The 20,828-nt window shown below is 41.4% G+C and overlaps 2 protein-coding genes across 2 annotated transcripts; both read left to right on the plus strand.

The window, feature by feature from the left end:
- Positions 1-1,286: 1,286 nt before the first annotated feature.
- On the plus strand, positions 1,287-6,548 carry LOC142379204 (uncharacterized). Its single transcript, XM_075464344.1, has 3 exons — positions 1,287-1,435; positions 3,445-3,502; positions 3,600-6,548. Exons 2-3 carry the CDS (start codon positions 3,454-3,456, stop codon positions 4,718-4,720), a joined length of 1,170 nt encoding a protein of 389 aa, XP_075320459.1. The 5' UTR covers positions 1,287-1,435; positions 3,445-3,453; the 3' UTR covers positions 4,721-6,548.
- Positions 6,549-6,915: 367 nt separating this feature from the next.
- cfap52 (cilia and flagella associated protein 52) lies at positions 6,916-20,448 on the plus strand. The gene is made up of 14 exons (XM_075464345.1): positions 6,916-6,976; positions 7,700-7,899; positions 7,993-8,129; positions 8,220-8,348; positions 8,559-8,658; positions 9,198-9,314; positions 9,813-9,913; positions 10,047-10,217; positions 11,150-11,298; positions 11,459-11,604; positions 12,911-13,062; positions 15,255-15,357; positions 19,643-19,754; positions 20,128-20,448. Exons 1-14 carry the CDS (start codon positions 6,916-6,918, stop codon positions 20,307-20,309), a joined length of 1,860 nt encoding a protein of 619 aa, XP_075320460.1. The 3' UTR covers positions 20,310-20,448.
- Positions 20,449-20,828: the final 380 nt, after the last annotated feature.

Below are 20,828 nucleotides of genomic sequence, written 5' to 3' on the forward strand. Positions count from 1 at the left end.
CTGTCTGGGCTCATAGTAACCACACTGCAGGAGCAGAAGCATCAAAATATTACAGCTCTGTCTGGTTTGCATCTCCCATAAAGTTCACTGGTTTTACTGTCCTGTGTACCAGTATAAGATGTGTGGTGGTTAAAACTACAAGTTTTCTGCAGTTCAGCTGCGTTTTGTAAACAATCTTCCATGATATAATGCTTTTACATTCCATTTGTCATTTCAATGTCTCCTAACTGACTTAGATATGTGCCTTATTATGAAGATTGAAACAAAGACACATTTTTCATTATGTTGAACACGAACATTCAACATAAATGATGACTTATGGATAGTAGAGTTTTTTTTAAATGGAAGGTTGACATTTTGAAAAAGGGCTCCTGGTATGTTGCAGGACCAAAGCCCTCCATTTCTATTGTTTAAAAGCAGTTGTTTTTACACAAAACAGCATCTCACACATTTTACTGACAACACATGCAGCATTTGCAGTTCACCAACTGTAAAAACTGAGCAGTCATTTTAGCTGCAATTTGGTAAATAGTTTCGTTTGAAGGGGAAACAAATCTGGGACTGCATAATTTTTAACAAAATGTCATTTTGAAATATTTAATTCTGATTCCTGATAGATTTAGACAGAGCTATATTATTCTAATCTAATGTATTGGGTCATAAATGACTAACCAAACGCGCTTTACTTTCCCAACCTATTCGATGCTGCGTCCTAGGACCGTTTGACAAAATAAGTGTTAGGGGTGGCAACTGGAAAATTCATTTTCTTTTGTTGAGTGACAATAAATAACATACTTGAAGTATGATAGGAAAAACCATGTAGGACAGTTAAGCGTATCTGGGTTCTGTGAATAATCAGCGTAGGGCTTGTGAGTTCAAATCAAATCAAATCAAATTTATATAGCACATTTCATGTACAAACAATTCAAATTGCTTTACATAAAATAAAAGCATTGCAGCAGGGAGTGGAAGAAGCATTAAAATACATAAAAGAATATAATGAGAAACAAATAAACTCATTTAAATGAATTTAAAAACAAGCAGTCAAGATAAGTTAAAAGATGCCGTGCAGATTTCATGCATAGACACATGTTACTTTGAAAGTAAAAGTTTAATAAAAGGCATTCTTCGTTAAAAACAAAAACGTTGCTATCCGCACTTTTTCAGCATTTATACCGCGTCCGAAAGCCAGTCGCTACGTTGTGATATATTTCGTCGGAAAGCGCTGGATAACATATCTCATGCAACAAAATACAGTGTCGAACATGAGTGGGGAGCGCGCAGGGGAGCGCGCATCAAAGCAGAGCTGCTGTGGTTTATTTGGTGAACTGCTGAGATTTTCATCCTGCTGCTTCTTTTCACGTGTACGACATTTGACTGAAACCGGTGACGACAGGAGATGTGACACCCTCCTTTTGAGGATTATTAGAGAGAGGTCTGACCTAATTAAATGTGCCACACTTTCACTGTGTTGTTAGCTAACACGACAACGTTAGCATTAGCTAAGGTAGCTAGTGGTAGTCTAGTTCTACCTTTTTGTGTGTGTGTCTCATACTTCGTATTTTTAACCCTAACCCTCAGCGATAAAACGACGAACGTTATCCATAGTGCGGCTTGTCTTTCTCCAAAATGTGGGGGTCATGCTAAACGGACTTCAAAAACATTTTAGCACACTTTAGTTGCCCTGCTGATGTTTTTTTTTTTTTTTTTTTTTTAAACGTCGCTGCATGTACTGTTTGATCAACAAATAAGCGTTATCAACTGGTTAAATATGGGCAGCCAACGTTAAAGTTTGTGTAAATGTGTAAAATACACTGTGTGTACAACTGCTGGAGGAAGTCTGCTCTTTAGGATTAATTTGAGTGTTTTAACAAAAGCTGTTCTCTCTCGTCAGTCCAAATATCAATGAACTATAACCCAGAATGACTTCCGGAGGAGAATCGAGTGATCTCTTTCTCAGGCTAAAAACATTATATGGCAGCCCAATTACAAAAGATAATACATTAATCACCAACCACCTTCTTTGCTCTCGGTTATTAGGTCTGGCACAACAAACAAGTAGCACAAAATTACATTTTTATCTTGTGGAAAATGGTAAGTGACAGTATACACCCACCCCTCTTTTACAGTATCTGGATAATAGCACTTTCAGTAGAGCAATCACGGCTTGGCAATGACCTTTTTGAAGTGTCCTCACATTGTAAATCTCATGCTGGAGAAGGACTCAAAGGAGCTCAGAAGGGTTCACTGAGGAGGCCATTATCCAGCGAAGGCTAATCCATCAAGAATCACTTATTTCATACGTCCCTAAAGCCTTTGAAAAATCTTCTTTTCACCATTTCTTGGCAAAGTCTTTTCTCACATGTGGATCGCAGCCCTGACATTTTTCTAATGTTTTCCCAGGGCTTGCATGTGAGAACCCAAAAGTCTACAGCATTTAATTTGTCCCTGCTGCGGATGCTGTTAACCAAGCTCACCCCTCGGTAGTTTATCTGTTTCTGATGTTTCATCTCTTTGGGTTTTGTCTTTACAGAGTCGGTTCGGCTTCTTTAACGGAGCCTCCGAACAATTTTATTCACAGTCATGTGAAAAGGAATGTATACCCTCTTTTAGTTTTAAGGTTAATGCATTTATTTATTTATTTTTCAATCGTCAGATGAACAATAACTGATACATACAGAATAACAGAGGTTAAGTCAGGTGCTGCCAGTCAAATGCACGTGATTAACTGATCATCAGCAGGTGTGAGCGCCTCTACAAAAGCTCAGGTTTTTGGCAGTTTGCTTGGTGTGAAGCGTTCAGGTGTGTGTTAACACAGAGGAGAGACCGCAGTAATGATCTCAGTGAAGAAATTGTTGCGCCCCATCAAATTGAAAAGAGTTGTAAGAACCCTTTCCCAACAGTGTGGAGTCCCATCATTAGATTCCCATAAATTTGAGCATTTCGGCAAATTTTTTTTCCCGAATTTCTAACTGAAGAGTCCAACTGCTCGCAGACGTTAGCAGCCCGAGGAGCCACAATGCAGCTCTCCGCTGTGGCCGAGTTGAGCCTCCAAACATGACTTGAGACAGCCGTTGGACAACAACTCAGCTGCTGAATGTTATAGAAGTTATCAACACAATGTTTATTTAGTTGAGTTAATCCACAGAATTCTTGCAGACAGTTCAGGAGAGAGTTTGAGCGTCCCTTTCTTACCGACTCTGTATATTAAAAGTCATATCTTACCATACCATGTAATGAAAATGAGTTTATTCCTGTGAGAGAGCAAAGTTTTCATCCTTGCTTTCCATCACTCGTATTCACATCAGATTTTTAAAAAATTTTTTTTACCCAAAATGATCAAAATAAGTCTTAAATTCCCCATATTTCTTTCGACCACCGCTCTACAAAATTTGTTCACAATGTAATTTATCTCCGTGTGTGTTCGTGTGTTTATGTTTATAGGTTGCAGCCATGGGCCCAGACAGTGTACCGGACCCTAAAACAGAATCTTCAGAGGAAAGTATGTATTGATGGTTGGTTGTGTTTTTTTTGTTGTTATTGTCGTTGTTTTTTTTCCTGAGCTCAAAACTTCACAACAACCTGTGATTCTTCAACAGGTCCAGGAAATGTCAAGTTAGAGGTAATCTCCGAATCGGATGCCAGCGACGCTTCAGCCGCCGCTGAGCCCGAGAACCCCAAACGGGCAGCGAGCGACACGTCAGACAAGTGTTACCCCTGCACCGTCTGCAGCAAGACGTTTGACAGACCATCGAAGCTAGAGAGGCATAAACCGGTCCACACCAGGAAGCCCAAGATGCTTCATCAGTGTCAGCGCTGTGAGAAGAGTTTCACTCAGCAGGATAAGCTCTTCCGACACCAGAATTGCCACAAGAGAACTAACAAGCATCCTTGCCCTGACTGCGGAAAAGTGTTCAATAGGCCCTCAAAGTTAGAGAGGCACAGGCGCACGCACTCGAAGAAACCGAGGGTCCCTCACCAATGCTCATATTGCATGAAGACGTTCAGTAAACTGAACAAACTGGTTCGCCACAAGAGAACGCACACGGGTGAGAAGCCTTTCACCTGCCCCGTCTGTGGAAAGGGGTTCTCCGAGTCGGGTCACTGCAAAGCACACGAAAAGACCCACGAGGACCAGCCGGAAAAGCCTCACCGCTGTCCGGACTGCGGGATGTGCTTCTTTAAGGCCTCCGAGCTCCGCCGGCACTTCCGCTCCCACACAGGAGAGAAACCGTTTCGGTGCACGTTGTGCGAGAGCTGCTTCTCCCGCTCAGAGGGACTTAAAAGACACATGAGGAGCCACACAGGGGAGAGGCCGTACAAATGCATTATCTGCGGCAAAGGATTTTACTCTCGCCAGGATTTGAATACTCACGGCTTGATTCACTCGGGAGAGAAGCCGCATCTTTGCCCCGTGTGTGGCAAAGGCTTCTCACAGCTGGGCAACATGAAGGAGCACGAGCAGAACGTCCACATCAAGTCCGAGAAATACATTTGCAATGAGTGTGGGGCAACTTTCACACGGTACAAGTCGATGACAAAGCATCAGCGGACGCACACGGGGGAAAGACCCTATCTGTGCCTCACCTGCGGTCGCAGGTTTTCATGGAGCCATTCTCTCAGTAGACACAGAAGGACACACGCTCACAGACAGATGTCTTTGGACACGTCGAAAGACGTATCGAGTTTTGAAGGACCAGCTCTGAATCCCTGCTGCTGAAAACGGGAGCAAAATCCATATCGGAAAGCTTTCCCCCCGGAGAGACGGTCAAGCAAAAGGAATTTTGAACTTCTGCGACGTTTAACCTTGTGAATGCTTGACTTATTCACAAAATGCCAGTTAGAAATTCAAAGAACAGGACGCTGGTGTCCTGTTCTGTCCCGATAACATTAATTGATCAAAGACAGGGGGTAAATAATATGGCATTTGTGTTTATTGGGACATGCGTGTGAGTGTAAATTCACGTGTGTTCACATCTTGTTTATATCATGTTTATTCATCATAGGATTTGTCACAGCTAAAAGGGAATTTGTAATGGTTTGCATCCGTATCATTACACATCCCTGCATGGTTTTGTCCATTCAAGAAGTTGCTCAGTGATTTTCTTGTGTCGATGATAGTTAGCCCCTCGCCAGCGGTAAGAGTGTCACGTACCAAAAACAGCGAGTATTTGTCAAATACAGTACAAGCATTATTACTAACGTTGAAGAATTAAGAACACTTAATGCTATACCAAATAAGAGGACAAAAGAGCTGTTGCACTGCTCTTTATTCATGTGGATGGTCAGTTTATTTCAGATTACGTGGCTGTTTATTGCGTTGGCCAGAAATGCGAGCGCTTCGAAGCTTTAAAATGTGAGCAGTGGTCGGGCTGTAGAACGCAAGAAGAGTTTTTAAATGTTCCAGATTGAGTAGAATTCAAATGAACATGCGTCTTTTACCGCATATAAAGTTCACTTTATGTTGAGATGTACAGCACATTATGGTGTAATGGTGTAATCCACTCATTTTACTTGTGGCATTGTCTACATGCAAAAGAACTTACTGCCAATAAAGGGATTGACTGTCCTGTGTTCACTGTACTGCTCCCAATGCTCTATTTCAGTGAAGGATTTATTTCATCATGACATCGTTTTTTAAAAGGCTGGTCCAAAACAGGTCTTAAAAATAAGGTAAATATGACTCACTTAAAGCAAACGGTGTGTTGGAAACCAAAGTTGTGAACTCTGGTCCTCTAGGGCAGTTTCAGGCCTGGAAATGTGGAATAACAAAAGTCAGTACTCTTGAAATACATATTCAACAATGTATCTATGGTGTATACTGGCTTTTACTGTTATCTAAATATTTCCGGCCTCGTTTTATCAGCTTTTTAGAATTAGTCTTACATATAAGAACGGTTTCATATGATTTTAGCTTCTTTACTTTTCAGGTTTCTCATGTAACGCAAGTACAGAAGACATTTTAGATCGTGGAAATGTTTCTATTAGAAGTGCAAACACAATAAATATGTCTTTGGTATATAGCTGTCCTACATGGGGAAGATATCCATATCCCAAGGTTATTGCAGTACTAATACAACAATGCTTTGTATCAAATAAAACTCCACATTTAGCACTGTCGGAGTAAAAGTATGTCATCAGGAAAGTATTGAGAGTAAAGGGAATGCTGAAAAATGTCCCCTGTGAGTGTATATATACACTTAAACTTTAGGTATTATCACGTTAGTTTTATGCTACCACTACTTCTATGTCAAAGCAGGATTTTACAGTTGCAGCTTGAAATAATGCTAATTATGAGCTGTTTTGTGCTTAGCCATTGTTCATTTTCATGATGGATTCTGTCAGTTGACAAAATGATCTGTTTCAAACTATTATTTAAAAAAAATTCAAAATATATGCCATGGTGTTTTGTTTGGTCTCCAGGTTTTTGTTTGTTTGTTTGTTTTAGTGCAAAAGTATTATTTGTAAATGTAACTGAAGGTGTCGGAGAAATGTAGTGAAGCAGAAAGTGGCATGGAAAGAGAAGGCTCAAGTGTAAGCACCTTAAATTTGCATTGAAGTTAAGTTGTCAAATAAATGTACTTAACGGTAAATTCCACCTATGTGATTGGAGGACTTGTCGTTCATTTAAATGTCCCCGTTTTTAGTGGTTTTTTGTTCTAAATTGGAATTTGAAACGGGACGTTAATACAGCGACGAGCTGTCGTGATCGAACGCCCAACGGCAGCAGCTGTTGTTGCTAGGCGACCGTTTGTATTGGGGCACGGTGAGCAACTTTTGGCCTTTGTTGGAGGAAGGAAACTAACTACAAAAAACGCTTGTTCATTTTAAATTTATTGACGGAAGTAGGCCTTTTTTTTTTAACGTCCCACAGGTGAAGTACATAAGTCACTGTCGTTGTACTTTTTTTAAGCCATGGCTCAAGAAACACAGAGCATCGCTCAGCTAGAGTTAGACGCTGCTATCGGTTTCAACGGTAAGTTCCTGCTAACTTCCTTTTCGACTCCAAATAGTATACAGACTAGTGCGCTAATTAACGTACAAAAAAACTTTTTTTTTTTTTTTTTTTTTTGCTCATTGGCACGTGTAATACTATTTTTATAGAAGGAGGTGGTGGGGTAATACGGAAGACTATTAGGGCCAGGCATAAGAAAAAATATTTATATTTTGCCTGTCGAGATTAAAGTCAACATGTCGAGAATAAAGTTGAAATGAATGAATCGCCTTTATTGTCATTATAATTTACACTACAATGAAATTTGGTTGCAACTCCAAAGGTGCTTATAAAACAATCAGAAATTAAAACAAAACTATGTTTAAAATAAATTTAAATATATTGAAATAAAATGAAGGCACAGTATGAAATATAAAATAATATATGGTAGTGAATGGAACAGAGTTATTTAAACTGATAAAATATTGCAAATTTTTCCGGAATTACACATATTGTATGGCCATAATGTAATATTAAAATATATTTAAAATTTAAAATATTTTTTCTTATGCCTGGCCCTAATACTCTTCCGTAGGATAACGGTCTTGCAAAGAGCCTACTTTTTAACGACATGTTGCAATTGCACATTCTGACGAGTCTCTGCTCATACACCTTTAAAAAAGAACACAGTGTATTGTGATCATAAACGGCTTCTCTTTGTGCGATTTTTCTCATGGCATGGAATGGTATGCTTTATTTCATCAGGGTATGTGCCTTCTGGCCTCAGAATCCATCCAGGCAGGGAACACCTGATCTATCCTCTGGGATGCACAGTTATTCTGAAGAGAATCACAGATGGCAAGCAGGAGTTCCTGCACGGGCACACAAACAATGTATCCTGTATTTCAGTGTCCAAAACTGGATCATACATTGCCTCTGGGCAAGTCAACTTCATGGGCTTTCAGGTAGCCCAACTCAGGATACGTTTTCTATAAAGTCTCTGACTTAGCCACGGCACGTTGTAATTTAACATTTTGTTTAAATACACATTTTTCTAGGCAACAGTGATTATATGGAACTTTGCACAGAGAGCAATTCATGCCCAGCTGCTACTCCACAAGGCTAAGGTGGAGGCACTCGCGTTCTCGCCCAACGACAAGTACCTGGTGTCTCTTGGGGGTCACGACGATGACAGGTAGGGCTCCGTACAGCATCACACGGGAGCATATAAAGCAGGATGGAAATTCAGAACGTAGTGTGCGAGGTGTTGGTTGTGTGTTCTTAGAATAGTCGTCTGGAATATCGAGACCAAGCAGGCCATCTGTGGGAGCCCGGCTTCAGGTCGCACCTCCGGTCACAGCCTCACTGTGCAGTACTCAAACACAGATGACAACATTTTTGTTTCTGGCGGGAGGTGAGTGAATCACGTCAGCTAGAATTCTGTTAGACATGGGTACAGTGGTGTTATGAAATGAATATCAGTATACTTGCTTATGAGATTTACTTGTCATTAAAGTTTGTTTTTTTCTCTCAAAGTGCATCTTGTCCTGATCGCTTTAATTAGGGTTCCACTACCTTTTAGTTTAAATACCATTTGGTCACTTTTTTTTGTTTGTTTGGGCAGTGATACGTTGCGAGTCTGGGAACTGGATGTCCCCAACAGAAAAATAAGGCCCACAGACTGTAACACAGGCAAGCTGAAGAGGATTGTGAAATGCATCGAGGTATGAGGCCATGAGATCAGTTGTTCACAAAACTACAAACATAGGGAAAACCCCACGAACGTGACAGTTTGGCATTTTATGTAGATCCAGCTAAAGAAATGGGAACAAATTGTGTCTCTTTGCCACAAGCTGCTAGTAACTCTAAAATTGATTCTTTGCTAAGTTGTTTCCGATCCATCCCTTGGGTTCGGTTGCTTGATTATGCTTGACTGATTTATAGGTTGGTGTTTTTTATAAAAAAAAAAAAAACACACATTCCTTTGAAAATCATCAGGTACAAGGACTGAACTGAAAATGAGACAGAAAACAGCCTATGTCCAAAGTAAAACTTTGAAAGACCTTCAGAAAGCCTGGAGAACTAATACATTCGCTCAAGACCACTTTAGAAGATCACAAGAAAGTCTGATTCCCTGGCAGCAAAATTTGCTGTATGACAGGGATTCTATCATTTCTCATCATTCAAAAAAAAAAAAAGTATATTACACCAGATATGCAGAAAGAAAGTGGGCTGCTCATGTTCAATTGCTATTATCGCACAGGTGTCTGAGGATGATCAGTTTATTTTCTGTGGAACCACCAGTGGAGACATAATGAAAATTAACCTGAAGATGGGGACTCTGAGTCACTATGGTCCAGTTAAAGCGACATACTCCCAGGTAAGCCATCCCAGCGGTGCTCATTATATTCCTCTCTGGACACAGAATTTAACTTGAGCTGCTCTTTACTCGTGCTGCACCTGATAGTGAAGTATGAAATGTTCCTGTGGAAATGACTCATGTAATGCTTTGCATTTGATCTGCAAGGGTAATTTCTTTCACATGTTTTATGGATCAACGTGCACTTGTCTGTCTCCTTTTGACAGTGTTTTTTTTAAATTTACTGTGAGTCATTTATTTTATGTAAGATGTGTCAGCCCTTGCTCATATTTCATAGAATTATTTTTTAAGGCGGAACCATTTGACTAAATTGAATTGTCAATTTGTATTCTTCTATTTTTCATACAAAAAAATGATTTTTTATTTTTTTTTAGTATCGTATGATTAGAGTGGTTAGCACTGTTACCTCACTGTTACCCCCCCTCCCCCCCGACCCTACATTGGATTAAGCGGGGATAAAAAATGGATGGATGGATGATTCGAGTCTTTTCTGTGCAGGGCGTCAGTGTCCTCAGGCTGCTGAAGTCTGGGGACCTGCTGCTGGGCTCTGGATCTGGCGCCCTGACTTTGTGCTCCAAAGCTAACTTCAAAACTCTTAAGTGAGTCTCAGTCTTGTATCATTTCTATCTTCCTCACACGTGTATACTTGCATTTTCAAACAGATGTAAAAAGGGTAGCATTATTTATGTGTTTATTGTGCTTTTCTTTTTGCACCCTCGCTCCCCACATTAGGATAGCCCAGCTGGAAAAGGGGGTGACTTCAATCGCCGTAAGAGCTGACGAGCAACAGTTCTTTGTTGGAACACAGGCTGCACAGATGTATCGCTTCAGTTACGAGAGCTTCAAAGCTGAACTCGTGTCCACCAGCCACAGTAATGCTGTCAAGGATGTAGCCATCCCTTTGTAAGTGGCGGGGAGGCAATTCAGGATCGGAGAGTCAAAGGTGTCAGTCAGAGATAACAAAACATTTACCATCTGTTCCATTTTTCGATGCCTCGAATCTAAGCTCCGACAGAGGGAATAAAATTGCCTTATTTCAGCTTTTTGAATTGGCGAGGGCTGCACAGTTGGCCATAAACTGACTAAATGACGTTCAGAAAAATGAAACTCTGCTAAAGCGCTGGTGTTAAAGCAGCTCCCTGCCCGGCCTGAAGCAGAAAGAGAGATACTTCTAAGCCTGTATTTACTCAGTTATGATGAAGATTAATGTTTGGACGAGATCAGCAGTGTGTCGATGCCTTTGCAGTTTTCAACAAGGACCAAAGAGCACAAATATCAGCCCCCTATACAACTATTTTAAGTTCTGTAAACATATGTCGTTAGGTTTTACTTTTGTCAAGCCCAACAAGAGCTCACCATTGCTTTCCCAATTTGCCATGAATTAAAAATGTTGTTTAGAGGGAAGCAACGGCGCATCGCTACTCTCCTTCACTTCATCTGCTCGTTGGCCTTACATTTACATTTAAAGAGAGAGGGACCTCCTTATTTATTTCAGGAACAGCATTTCTTAAATTTCCAGCAGGCATTATGTAATGTCTGCAGCTTTTTACCCCCCACCATCATATTTCTATAGTTTTATTTTCATACAACAGCAACTCAAGTCCCACAATTTCCCACAAGAGGGTGACACATGCATGCCTCATCCATTATGTTCTCAGAAAAATGTCAATTGTTGTTTTTTTCTAAAACCTCTTCATTATGACATTTGTTTTTACAATGGAACTTTGATTAACTAAAGATTGAATGCCTTTTGCTCAGCTTAACCCAACTTAACCTTAAGTGAGGTTGACATTCACGTGACTAATTCCTCATTTCTCTTTGGATTTCACGGATAGTGGAACATCTGAACTGTTTGCAACCTGCTCGGATGAAGACATCAGACTGTGGCACAAAGACAGGCCCAAAGAGCTGCTGCGTATCACGGTTCCTAATGTGACCTGCAATTCCCTGGACTTCATGGCTGATGGACATAGCATCATCAGTGGTAGGAATCGGGGAGCCAACCACAACAATGCATTTTCTGTCTTTAATTTCTGTCATTTTCCGTTACTTTTATCTGACATGATTTTTTTTTCTCAAGCACTGAGTCAAACTAAACATCTTGGTAGCAGGCCAGTAAAAATGGATTTCACTCTCTTTTCTAGCATGGAATGATAATAAGATTCGTGTGTTTGCACCCGAAAGTGGACGCCTGATGCTCATCATTCACAATGCACACAAAACGGGTGTGACGGCCATCGCTGGCACCAGGGACTGCAAAAGGATCGTCAGTGGAGGGGGAGCAGGACAGGTCGGTAGACGTTATTATACGGAAATCTTCAAACCTCCACGAGCATCATGAACAGGTTCCATTTTATCATCACGGCACCGTCTAATTCTTCGAGAAGTCACCTGTTATCCCATATTTTGAATATTCTCCTGACTCCTTTTTGTTTGTCTGATTTGTCTGATGTACTTCTCTGTGCATTACTGTGTAGCCTTTAAATTTGATTTTTTTTCTGACACACGCAGCTGTGTGTTATTGAGGAAACCTGCACACACTGAATTGAATCCATTATGTTCTACTGCATGTTCAAGATACAGACGTCACCATAAGTCTTTTGTGTTATGTCTCTGTAAGTTTGGCACGTTTAGACAATGAGATGTTTGCCCATTCCTCATGACAAACCTGCTACAGTTCTTTAAATCTGAACGGCCTCCAGCACCATGTGGTATGACTCGTACAGCGTATCAAAGCAGATAGTTCTCAGGAAGACTGAACCAGCTTTTCTTTTGGATTTTACCTGTATACAACACGATCGCTCATCCTTTCATTCGGACTTTGCTCTGAATCTCCTTCTCCAGCTGATTATAGCTTTTACCACACAATGACACCAGGACCACCATGCATGCAGAGACCATGGCATTATTTTGTTAACTGATCTCAGTTTTGATAATCATATTACCAATGTTTACTAAAGCTGCTTTCTACCAGCTAAGAAATGGACCTAAAGTTAAAAAGCTTTGATCTCAAACTGACTCTGAGAAATGTATTCAAGCATTCATATCAAGCAGGTTGGATTACTTTAATGCTTATTTTAAGCATTATCCAAACAATCCGTAGGATGGCTTCAACTCATTCAGAATACAGCTACCAGAGTTCTGGCTAAAGACCCTCCACTGTTAGATGCAAATCTGCCAAGGATCTCTGGATCAAAATACCTGCTGATCTGAGGTCCATTACAACTGTGTTGAGATGGTTGAGATTTTCGTTGGTCAGAATGTTCCATGTTAGTCTCATCTGACCAGGTGACTTTTGTCCCTATGTTTGGGGAGTCTTTCTCTGAACTGGAAGAAATGGAAGCTTTTTCCACAAAGAGCACCATAGTGAAGTGTAAGATGTGGTCCCGTGGACAAACACTCCAAAATAGTTAGCAGCTTACTTGTTGTACCATATTCTTTCTATTTTCTAATGATATATATTCGATGGCTCTTCAAAGGGTGTGCAGAGTTTTTGCAATTCTTTTACGACCCGACTTGTAAGAGGTTTTAATGGGTTGATAAAATGGGACGTATTACGGTTTTCCTGTGAATGAGTTTGTGCTCGTTCTTTGCAGGTGCGTGTTTGGGAGCTGCTGCCGCATGGCCATCAGTTGCTGGAGATCATGAAAAAGCACAACGCCACAGTCTCTTGTGTCAAAATCAAAAGTAACGACAAAGAGTGTGTCACCGCCAGCTCTGATGGTGCCTGCATCGTCTGGGATTTAGTGTGAGTGGTCCATCCACAGATCATATCAAACTGTATGTCTGTCAAAACTAGAAACACACACCTCACATTTCCTCTGCGTAGCCCCTCTGAATCTTTAATCTCGTATCATATCTATTAGAAATAGTATGACAAGACATAAATCACAGCATATCATCAGTTAGAAAAGCCACTTCATTAAGTTGAAACAGCGGTAAATTAATTCTCAATTTCAGACCACAACAAGGTTTATTTTATTGAGATCGAGAAAGGTGCCAAAAATGAATTAATCATAGTATTTAATTAAAAGTTTTGTGAATTGATTCCTAGTAACAGTGACGAGAGCTGTAAAATAAGAGAAATACTGAGGCTGTTCTTTGGTGTCTGGCTTGTATAATACGAATTAAATAAAAAAAAAGTGCACTCTGTATGAAAAAAGCTTAAATCTTTTAAGCCATGGGCTTCTACCGTAAGGAGAGTAAAACCATCGAAAACTCTGACTGTGCTCATATTTTTTCACCGTCTATCTTTTCTCTGAACAAGCCTGTGGATTAAAGGCTTTTTAGGCGGTTTTCGTCAAGAGCAGCATGGATTTCCCATTTACTATGACTACTGACTCCTGAACAGGATTAAGATGAGTGTCTAAGTGAATCCAGTCAGACGCAATCGGTTGCTCGTTTTAGAACTTTTTGCAAGCCGACACCTTCATTTAGTAGGTTTTCTTTTAAATGTGCGCGTTTAGAGATTTGAACGTGATTGACTTACAGTACTGTGCAAAAGTTTTGAGCCACCCCTCATTTCTTGATACAAGCTTGTTACCGGGTGACGGTATGTTTTGCCAGAGAAGCACGACCTGATTGATGCTGTATGACCTTGGAAGGGTCAGTCTTATGATATATGGCACCAGTGGGTTCAGAGAAAACGTAGGACATGTCAACATGGCACCAGCATGTCTGGACTTTCCTTACAGAAACCATATGAAGAAAATAACACCTACATGACCGACATGTTGTTTTGCACGTACCTTAGGGTATAAATGGGACATGGTTTCTTTTTCCGAGGTATTACCTCTGATGCATGCGAGCTGTATGACCCCGTGTACACAGTAATAAAGAATATCCTCCTCTAAAGACTCTTGTTTCCAGTCTCATCGACTTTGACTCTTGGTCCCGGTGACAACAGGACGGCCGCCCAGAAAGCCCTCCTTGCACCAGGAAAATGGGAAATAGGTGCAGTGATTAATTGCAACACGTGTAAACATAAACGGGCGGACAATATATAAGTCAAAAGGGAGTTTTTACAGTTTACTATGAGTTTGAAAGTCAATATTTGATATGACCACCTTCTATAATGTTGAGGATTCATCTCTCCATCAGACCTGTTGCCACTGATTTTCAGCCCTGGTCTTGTGTCATTTGGCCTACCTCAGCCTCTTCTCCCTTCCTTAACAACGGCGTCTTGACAGCCACCCTTCCATGGAGACCGTTTCTGATGAGACGTGTATGTAGATGGATTAACTGAAGGGCCAGATGTATGTCTCAGGTCCTGTGTCAGGTCTTTGCTGGATCTTGTTCTAATTCTTAAGGACATCACTTTCAGATGCTGCTCATCTGCTGCAGATAGTTTTTCGGTCCTTTTTCAGTCCTCCGAGTGTTCAGTTATCTCAAATTGTTTAAAGTCACACTTCACATGATGCTGAGACATGCTAAGCTTTTCATTGAATAGTTCTTTGGGAATCACCTTGTTAGTGCAAAACTTTTATTCTGAAAGCAACTAAACTGTCTAACTGTTTTTGTAAATGACTGCTCGTATCAAAGTGCCTAAATATACAAGTTAAAATGGGTTCTTTGCTAAGTTGTCTGTTACGCAAAGGCACAACACAACACTCTTTTAAGTTGGATGTTATTTTCTTTTTTTTTTAAGACTGAAAAAAGCAGCAAATATCCAAAGAAAATCTTGGAAAGACCTTTAGAAAGCCTGGAGAACTATTGATCGAGACCACTTTAAACGATTACAACAAAGTCTGGAAGCAAAATATAAAGAAATGAGGAGCGGCTTAAGACTTTTGCACGGTGCTGTATTTTGTTCAGAATTATTACAAACTGAGTGAGAGGTAGGGTAAGATTTGTTTTCATGGACACTGCTACACCTGTGAAACTCATTCTGTCTCATTTCTTTTAACTTGTCTACTGGCTCTTCTGTATCGCCTCCTTTAGTCGATTTTTGAGCCTTCAAATGATAATCGCCAACACACTGTTCCGGACCATCTGCTACCATCCAGAGGAAAACCAGGTGATCACCAGTGGCACTGACAGAAAGGTCTGTTGTGGTTTTTGATATCACTTTTTTTCCCTTTTTCGTTACCCGCCGCAGTTCAGTACATTTTCATCTAATTCTAAGTGATTTAAAAACTTGTATTTTTTGCCTGTCTCTTATCCCGACCAGCATGACCCATCAGCGTGATCTCGTGAGCCTTTTTCTTTTGGTGGTTTCATAACTCAGCTGGCACGCCTCAAGGCCAAAATGTAATGCTCAGTAATTACTGAAAATCCCTCGAGGTTCAAAGGGACTGGCACTTGTCGCTGGAAATTCAAATGCCTCATTATTTTCATGATAATGTCCACTTGGCGACTATGGTAAAAGTCTGTTTCTCTGGTAAGAGCAGCCCAGAGGAGCGCAGTGAACACCTTGCACAGTCACACACCCACATGTCCGCGCATTAGTTTGCAATAGATTGCGGTTTGTTTCTGGGCACAGCATAATTAAGCCATTGTGCTGGCTGCTAGTGACTGGGGCAAAAACACGCCCTTCATTTAGTGAGTCATTTTGATTAGCTGAGCAAAGCTAATTTGCATAAGGTCGGAAGTTCACCGTGGCAGAATGAGACGCTTGTTCCCTTGATTGTGCGCTTTTACCCACACCCCTTGAACCCGGCCACACGCTAGACCCATATTGCTGCCGTCCCTGCATGCTGAGAGCCGAGGACAAGTTGTGCTGATTAGCACAGCACTGTGGATGTGAGCGGAGGAGGAGTGAAAGGGAGGTATTCAGAGAAGGTGAGGGAGAGGAGGGATGGAGAGGAGCGCTGTGGTGTTCGTGCCTTCCTGCGGATGTGCCTGTGCCACCAGCCAGATCCACCATCTGCTCATCCCAGGACACAGGCGCTCTGTCTGAGACAACAAATAGCAACGCCATCTCTCTCCTCTTCGCATTCTAAGCTTTCCTCATCTCCCAGCATGCCTCTGGGGAAATTCATCCCGACAGAACTGAGAGGAAAAGAAGAAAGGCGGCCAGGAGGACTAAATAGAGTGGGATGTAGGGTCAGGTTGAGGTTGTGTTTAATGAGATGGGATGATGACGCTGTTGCTAATAATGATAATGGTGCAATAAGTGGAGATGTAGTACTGACTCACCATTTCCAAGTTATTCTGTGTTGGAGAACTGGAATGGTAGCTGAAAGCATGTGGACTGCATTTTTTCCAATTAAAATGGAGATTTTTGATTTTCTACAAGGAAATGGTTGTTTGGTGATAAGCAAGCATATTCTTGAACAATCCATCAGCTAAAGCTTAAGGGGATATTTAGCTTCTTTTAGGTGGGGTTGTATGACATACTTATGAGCAGGTAGCATCTTACCTGCAGCATAGTCAGTTCTCTGAGTCAAGCTCTTGACTCAGACTCAGAACGGGGCTACGAAAGGGCAAACTTTTCGCTATCCAAAACAACTCACAACTCAAACTTTTCATAAGAGTGCGGGCAAAAGCAATATCGTCAATTTTTGCACCTCACATTTGCATCAGTTGATCTGCGCCGCATGGACTGTGTTAAACAGACTGTGTTACATCATGGATGGTCGTGCAAATAAGAAAACGCAGTGACATAAAAAAAAAAATAGCCGTCTGATGCAAAAGTGATGTGGTGTAAAAATCAACAGTAAAGCTTTCGCTCCAACTTATCGGTTTCCCTAAACTGAGACAGACAGAACTGGAGCAGAATAGAGTTTTTGACTGAAGCTCACTCAACGGCGAGACGTTGTGGACCGTGTGAGCCGCTTCTAACTGTAACCAAATTCACAGCACATACGTCTTTAAGTTACTTGAATGATGATTTTGCAGTTATAAAATCAGGATTTTATTAAAAAAAGAGCAGCAGCCAGGAAATCCCGTTGAAATACACGACTTTGAGTTGACACTCAGTCTCAATGGGCTGATTTTTTTAATCCAAATTTCTGATGCATCAAGTGTGAATTTGGGGTTTCCTGCAGCATTTCCAGGCTCTAATAAAATCTTTCTGTGCAGTGAGTTTGGCTTTTTATACAAGCTAATAAAAATAGGAAAATGTTCTTGCATGAGGCCCATTGCTTTCCAAGGTCATGTGACTTGCAGTTTTGTCCATCAGTGTTGCTGCACGGCTCTATCATCTGCTCCACTGAGCATCTCTCTCTTCTCGTGCCCATGTGATCTGTCTTTGCTTCAACTTGTGAACCTTAGCGATGGCGTTGTTTACCTTGCCCACGTCCCTGAGCTCGACACCTTGCATTGGTGTGCTGTTCTGGATTGCAGTAGCACAGCAGGATGATAGAGGGCAGCACCACAGTGCAGTGGTGACGACTGCAAGCAAGTTCTGGATTTGAACCTGCTGGGAATGTTAGCCACGTGACAGACTATCCTGGGTGTACCCCATCTCTCACTGGATGTCAGGCTGGGACGGGCTCCCACGCCCCTCAGAACCTTTTAAAGATAAGCAGGGTATATAGAATGCATGGATGGAGAATAATGGGTTTCCTAGTAACTCTGCATTTAACTTCTCCTTGTAGTTAACTTTCACATTTTCCTCTTTGTGCGTGGTACACCCTGCGTAGTTGTGAACCGTTTGTCCCACATTTAAGGTGAGCCAACAATAGGTCTGATATCTGCTTGTAATTAATTCTCTGGTGGCATGTGTGGTGGCTGTGGGCCAGTTTCCCAGGCTGAGGTGGAGGAAACACAGATGGGCCAAGGCAACTCACGCAGGTGGGGGGTCTCTGATAAGCTAGAAAAATTACACGAGACAGAAAAGAGAGGTTGTGACTGTGGCAACGAGGAAGAGAGAGAAAATGGCCAGTGCGGGAGGAAGGAGGAGAACATATACAGTAGCTTTCATCATTCTGGCAAAAACAGATGTCTGTACATTAGTGTTGATAGATGGCTCAGATAGCACACTGCCGACAGAGGCATCGGCCACATCTGTCAGAACTGAATGAATGTGCAAAAAAGAACAACATAGAAAAAAAACACACTCCAGTTTCACACATAGAGAGATGAAAAGGATTGTAGAACTTTTTATTCGGTGTTCATAATGAGCGTGGTTGAGTTCCTCTAAATCAACTCAAGCAATTCATGGATGTAATAATATGAGCAAACCGTTCCAGGCAGAAGAATGCTGTACACTCAGACTCCCCACAGCAACGTTCCTGCACTTTTTAATGGAAGATTATTGCTCTGAGAGTCAATGTGCCGAGGCTGAAGCTATAAATAAGATCCTTTATTCATTTATTTATTTATTTCACCTTGTCTTTTGTTCCTCTTTTGATCCATCACATCCAACAATATTTGACACCCATCTCCTGAATGACACGTTCCTCCCTGTAATGCATTATTGGCGATCGGGGCAATGGTGTTGGCAAGTCCCAGAAACGTTGGGCTCTTTCTGAGTAGCTCCGTTGTGACCGGATCTTTTCCAACAGCCAAATGATACGATGCACCAACACTTTACTTTAATTTTCTTGTCCAAGAAAACCTAATTGATTTGAAGTGCAATCTGCTTGGCACGTGTTTTGCTAACTGCGAAATGGCCTCTAAACTTAGACTTTAACACTCTCATAGCAGTGTTGAGATGAGCTGCTAAATCTTCCACAGGAGACTCATTCATGCAGGATGGCTCAGAGGGCTGATTTTAATGATCAAACCCACCTGTGCCCTCGTTTACAACAGCTTACTTATGCAATTTAACCAGCTTATGTGTGTAAATAACAAGGAAGGATCGCTTTTGCGCCGTCATGTTTCTGCTGCTATAAATAAGCTCAGCCAACAATTGCCTTTTGTGAGACGAGGTACTCTGGCAGCTGTTCAGCAGTAGGGAAGATTAAATCTCATTTAGATCAGCAAGCAAGGTTTGAAAAGTTGGGTGTGACAGGTTGATAGAAACCAACCACTTTTCGGTCATCCACAGTGCGCAATATCATCAAAATATTTAGAGAGTCTGAAGACATCTCTGTGTGCAAGGCCCACAGCTGAAAATCAGTATGGGATGACTGTATTCTTCGGGCAGCACTCCTTTAAAACGGACATTATTCTGTCTTACTGAAATCACTGCGTGGGCTCAGAAACACTTCCAGAAATCATTGTCTGTGAACACAGTTCACCCACAAATGCAGGTTTCATATTATGCGAACATGATCCAGAAATGAGGCCGTCTCATCTGGGGTGGTACGATTTGGTTCTGTGGAATTTTTTGTCATACGTTTGTTTCATCGTTTCATTTTCTTCCATGAACAAAGCCTGCGGTGCACGTGTGACACCTGCAACTGCATTTCAGCCCGTCTCTGTGTTCATTTGATTCTCAGGTGGCTTACTGGGACGTTTACGATGGCTGTATGATCAGAGAACTGGAGGGTTCCCGGTCTGGGGCTATCAACGGCATGCACATCACACAGGACGGCAAACACTTTGTGACAGGTTGTTGTGTTGCTTCTGTGCTCCGTTTAGAGAGGTTTACGTTGGGGTTAAATTTCAAGCAAAGATAAATGCTGAATCTATTATCATGATACAGATAATAATAATCCTTTGACATTGAGGTAAAGGGTGACATTTGTAGCTACAGTTTCATAGTGACTTTTAGTTTTCAGAACCGCCTTTTGATCTTCCATGTGTGTGCTAAACTTATTTTTCTTCCTTTTCTTTTTTTTTTAAAAACACTTTTATTGTCGAGTATGTTTCATCACTTCAAAAGCCTTTGTTTTCCGCTCTCCCACTGACACCATAGGGCATGATTTTCGCAGGTTTCTTTCAGGTTATCAGTATATATTTCCTTTTTCACCTTCTCTACCAGGCGGAGACGACAAGGTGGTGAAGGTGTGGGACTTCATGAAAGGTGAGGTTACCCACATGGGCATAGCTCATGGCAGCAGCATCACCAGCATGAAGATCTGCTCCAACAGCCGTATCCTGGTCACCACCAGCGCAGACGGAGCCATTCTGCGGTGGAAGTTCCCCCACCCCTCCCCCTCCTGATGTAGCGTTGGGTCCTGAGATCTTTACTCCTTCTCCGATTTATTTTGTTTTGGGAAAGTTTTCTTCCTTTACGTTTTCTTTGAACTAGCTGTATTGAGCAGAATGGACCGACACTCGGAAGATAGTAAATTGACTTAATGAGGCAACATTGGCTATGTTGGATTTAGACAGTATTCACATTGTAAAGAGTTACACGAGGATTCAAGCTTCAACTGCGGCCAAATGGCTTTCTTTAAACCAGTCGTGAGCTATTGGGCTTACATATCGATTTAATTCAAAACTGAATTTATGAAAAAAAAAAAAAAAAGTTTAATGCTGATACCCCTTCAAAGTGAAAGCTTTTAAAACTCCACTCCGGGGCATGGAACATCACAGTATGCATTCACATTGTAGTATCCCATTAGCTTCAGAATTCTTTTATCTGGTATGGTGGCGGAACATTTTCCCCTAACGGTGCTGGAATAAAAGCCTCAGGAAAATTTGAGAAATATTGAATGGCTACCTCACTATCTGTTTTAA

Source organism: Odontesthes bonariensis, chromosome 4 (assembly GCF_027942865.1).
Source record: "Odontesthes bonariensis isolate fOdoBon6 chromosome 4, fOdoBon6.hap1, whole genome shotgun sequence".
Classification (NCBI taxonomy): domain Eukaryota; kingdom Metazoa; phylum Chordata; class Actinopteri; order Atheriniformes; family Atherinopsidae; genus Odontesthes; species Odontesthes bonariensis.